General features: G+C 56.2%; 1 protein-coding gene across 1 annotated transcript in view; it reads left to right on the forward strand.

The window, feature by feature from the left end:
- LOC108801288 (short transient receptor potential channel 2-like) overlaps positions 1 to 4002 on the forward strand; it is a 65525-nt gene that overhangs the window by 1156 nt on the left and 60367 nt on the right. Inside the window, exons 3-7 of the mRNA XM_018573222.1 lie at positions 7 to 142; positions 1206 to 1361; positions 2307 to 2464; positions 2909 to 2970; positions 3089 to 3303. Of these exons, the coding sequence (XP_018428724.1) occupies positions 7 to 142; positions 1206 to 1361; positions 2307 to 2464; positions 2909 to 2970; positions 3089 to 3303 (727 nt within the window). The remainder of the gene's footprint in view (positions 1 to 6; positions 143 to 1205; positions 1362 to 2306; positions 2465 to 2908; positions 2971 to 3088; positions 3304 to 4002) is intronic.

Below are 4002 nucleotides of genomic sequence, written 5' to 3' on the forward strand. Positions count from 1 at the left end.
TTCCAGGATCCCAAACAGCCCGTAGACAACCTCCTGAGAGACGACCTCCAGCCGTGGCTGAGCTGCCCCCGAGACCGCAGCCGCCAGCTCAAAGTGGAGCTGCAGTTGGAGCGAGCTCGCCATATCGCCTACATAGACGTGGGTGAGTCACCGGGGGAGGGGCAGACCATGTTCCTGAAGAGGTCCCCCCACCCAAACATGATACTTGGTGGATGCTGGAGAGTGAAACCCCCATCCATGTTCCCGGGTCTGTACACCCGCTGTGCCCATTATGAGGGGCTCCCACCATCCCTGTGCTGAGTTCCCGGGTCTCTACACCCGCTGTGCCCATTATGAGGAGCTCCCACCATCCCTGTGCTGAGTTCCCGGGTCTGTACACCCGCTGAGCCCATTATGAGGAGCTCCCACCATCCCTGTGCTGAGTTCCCGGGTCTGTACACCCGCTGTGCCCATTATGAGGGGCCCCCACCATCCCTGTGCTGAGTTCCCGGGTCTGTACACCCGCTGTGCCCATTATGAGGGGCCCCCACCATCCCTGTGCTGAGTTCCCGGGTCTGTACACCCGCTGTGCCCATTATGAGGGGCCCCCACCATCCCTGTGCTGAGTTCCCGGGTCTGTACACCCGCTGTGCCCATTATGAGGGGCCCCCACCATCCCTGTGCTGAGTTCCCGGGTCTCTACACCCGCTGTGCCCATTATGAGGGGTCCCCCCATCCCTGTGCTGAGTTCCCGGGTCTGTACCCCCGCTGTGCCCATTATGAGGGGCTCCCACCATCCCTGTGCTGAGTTCCTGGGTCTGTACCCCCGCTGTGCCCATTATGGGGGGCCCCACCATCCCTGTGCTGAGTTCCCGGGTCTGTACACCCGCTGTGCCCATTATGAGGAGCTCCCACCATCCCTGTGCTGAGTTCCCGGGTCTGTACACCCGCTGTGCCCATTATGAGGAGCTCCCGCCATCCCTGTGCTGAGTTCCCGGGTCTGTACTTTGGCTTACATGGGATATTTTGTAATGGGAGGAGCTGAAAACAAATGTGGGCAGGGACACCCAATGGGTATATGACACCCTATATGGGCAGGAGCGCACAAATGTGGGCGGGGACACCCAAGACTCATGTGACCTCCCATCCATCATGTTCATACATTGGGCCCCTGGGTCCCCTCTCCGTGTCCCCCAGCTCTAGGAATGTCACGTCTTCTGTTGCAGGAAACAGCGGTTCGGCCTTCCTGCAGATTGACGTCGGGCGCTCCAGCTGGCCTCTGGATAAAGCGTTCGTCCCTCTGCTCCCTACAGCCACCCTGATGTCCCCGGCGGACTCTAAACTGGAGCAGAATGGCCGGGGGGTCCGGATGTTCAAAGAAGGTAAAATGGACCAGGAAGAGAACATTCTGATGGGGCCCGACCCTCACAGGAGAGATTCCTCAGAGATTGAGTACTAGTCTAGTGATGGGTTTCCATTGTCGTTATGGATAGTATGTGGTCACCTGACCATCACACCTCCCCACATGGCCAAACGTATGTGGTCACCTGACCATCACACCTCCCTACATGACCAACGTATGTGGTCACCTGACCATCACACCTCCCTACATGACCAACGTATGTGGTCACCTGACCATCACACCTCCCTACATGACCAACGTATGTGGTCACCTGGCCATCGCACCTCCCTACATGACCAAACGTATGTGGTCACCTGGCCATCGCACCTCCCGATATGACCAAACGTATGTGGTCACCTGGCCATCGCACCTCCCTACATGACCAAACGTATGTGGTCACCTGACCATCACACCTCCCGATATGACCAAACGTATGTGGTCACCTGACCGTCACACCTCCCTACATGACCGAACGTATGGGGTCACCCTCCAAACAATGGAGTTCAGGTGTCTCCAGTGAAGGTTCTTCAACATGATACAAAGACATTGTAGACAATTGTCCTCTTCCAGTCTTGTGGTCACAGTTTGGTGAAGACCCTTTTCTGTCCCCCCATGACTGTCCCCTGTGTACAAAGCCAGCTCCATACAGACATAGTGTGACCAGCTTGGTGGAGGAACTCGAGTGTCCTGCACAGAGCCCTGACCCCAACCCTTGTAATACTGTGTTTCTGTTTGTGGCTCCCTGGACAGCAGAGCGGACAGCTGCAGCCAGGTAAGACATCCCCCGAAAATAAGACCCAGTGTCTTTTTTCGTGAAAAAAAATAAATAAGACAGTGTCTTATTTTCGGGGAAACACGGTATAAGCGTGTTTGAGGGATCACGGAGGTGCACACGGCTTCACGTGTACTTCTCTTCTCCTTGTAGGTGATTTCTTGGAGGGGACGGCCGCTGAGAAATGGGATCGGCTGCGAGTCACCTGCGGTCAGCCTTTCAACAAGCAGACACAGTTCGGTTTGTCCTTCTTACGCCTCCGATCTGCTCTGGAAGAAGAGAACCGGACGCCGGCGACCCAACTTTATCAGGTACCCTGACTGGGGTGGAGGGGGAGACTGCAAGAGGAACTGTGTACTATGACCACCTGCTATCCTCTATAGCGCTGACATATACCGCAGTGCTGTACAGAGAACACTGAGCCAATCACATCAGTCTCTGTACAGGGGAGCTTACACTCTAATGTCCCCCTCACAGTCACATCAGTCTCTGTACAGAGGAGCTTACACTCTAATGTCCCCCTCCCAGTCACATCAGTCTCTGTACAGAGGAGCTTACACTCTAATGCCCCCTCCCTCACAGTCACATCAGTCTCTGTACAGAGGAGCTTACACTCTAATGTCCCCTCCCCCCCACAGTCACATCAGTCTCTGTACAGAGGAGCTTACACTCTAATGTCCCCTCCCCCCCACAGTCACATCAGTCTCTGTACAGAGCAGCTTACACTCTAATGTATTATCTGGGTCTCTTTTCAGTCTCCTCCCCTCTCCGGGGTCCCTCCAGGGAAGCTGAAGAAAGAAGACGATGCTTCCAGCCGGTGAGTTGATATCTGGGGAGTAGTTGTCACGTTGTCCTCGGTGTCGGCGGCATTGTGGGGGACTTATAACCCGCGAGGGGGTTCCTCTGACTCGCCCATTTTCTATCCTTATCTGTAGGGATCCATTAGAGGAACGGATAAAGGAGAAGCTGCAGCGGGTCATGTCCCCCCCTTCTCCCCGCACCCCGTGTCTCAGCCGCACAGTCCGCATGGTGCTATCGGCGGCCCAGTCACGTAAACGCAGCCACCCCGCCGCATCGCTACCAAGTCCTCCCATCCCCCTAACGCCAGGAGAGGGCGACAGCCAGCGAGGAGAGAGCCCAGTGTCCTCTGGTGAGTGAAGGTACAGCGGGTGTACAGACCCGGGAACTCAGCACAGGGATGGTGGGAGCTCCCCATAATGGGCACAGCGGGTGTACAGACCCGGACAGTATTCACCAGCGGGTGTCCCCCAGCGCAGCTCAGTAATTAGTCCCCACCTGATGCTGCCTGCTAGGAGACTATTAGGCCTCATTCACACTGGAATCGGCCGGCATCTACACGGCCGTATCGGGAAGGACAGGTGCTGCATGTGATTAGTACGCAGCCCCCGTCCTTCTCTATAGGAATACGCAGCCGTACACCGCTCTACACGTCATCCCGCTGACAGGATGGATCCTGTCTGTGTCCAAGCCGAGACACCCGCACCCGTACGGACCTAGACTTGAGGTGAGCGCAGGGCGTCGTATGGCCGCATACTCCCATAGAGAAGGACAGGAGCTGCGTACTAATCACACACAGCACCCGGGAGCTGCCCGATACGGCCGTTCACGGAGCTGTACATGCCGGCCTTTTCTCGTGTGAATGTACAGAGGAGCTTACACTCTAATGTCCCCTCCCCCACAGTCACATCAGTCTCTGTACAGAGGAGCTTACACTCTAATGTCCCCTCCCCCACAGTCACATCAGTCTCTGTACAGAGGAGCTTACACTCTAATGTCCCCCTCCCCACAGTCACATCAGTCTCTGTACAGAGGAGCTTACACTCTAATG

This window comes from Nanorana parkeri, unplaced genomic scaffold (assembly GCF_000935625.1).
Source record: "Nanorana parkeri isolate BGI_ZX_2015 unplaced genomic scaffold, ASM93562v1 scaffold2280, whole genome shotgun sequence".
NCBI lineage: Eukaryota > Metazoa > Chordata > Amphibia > Anura > Dicroglossidae > Nanorana > Nanorana parkeri.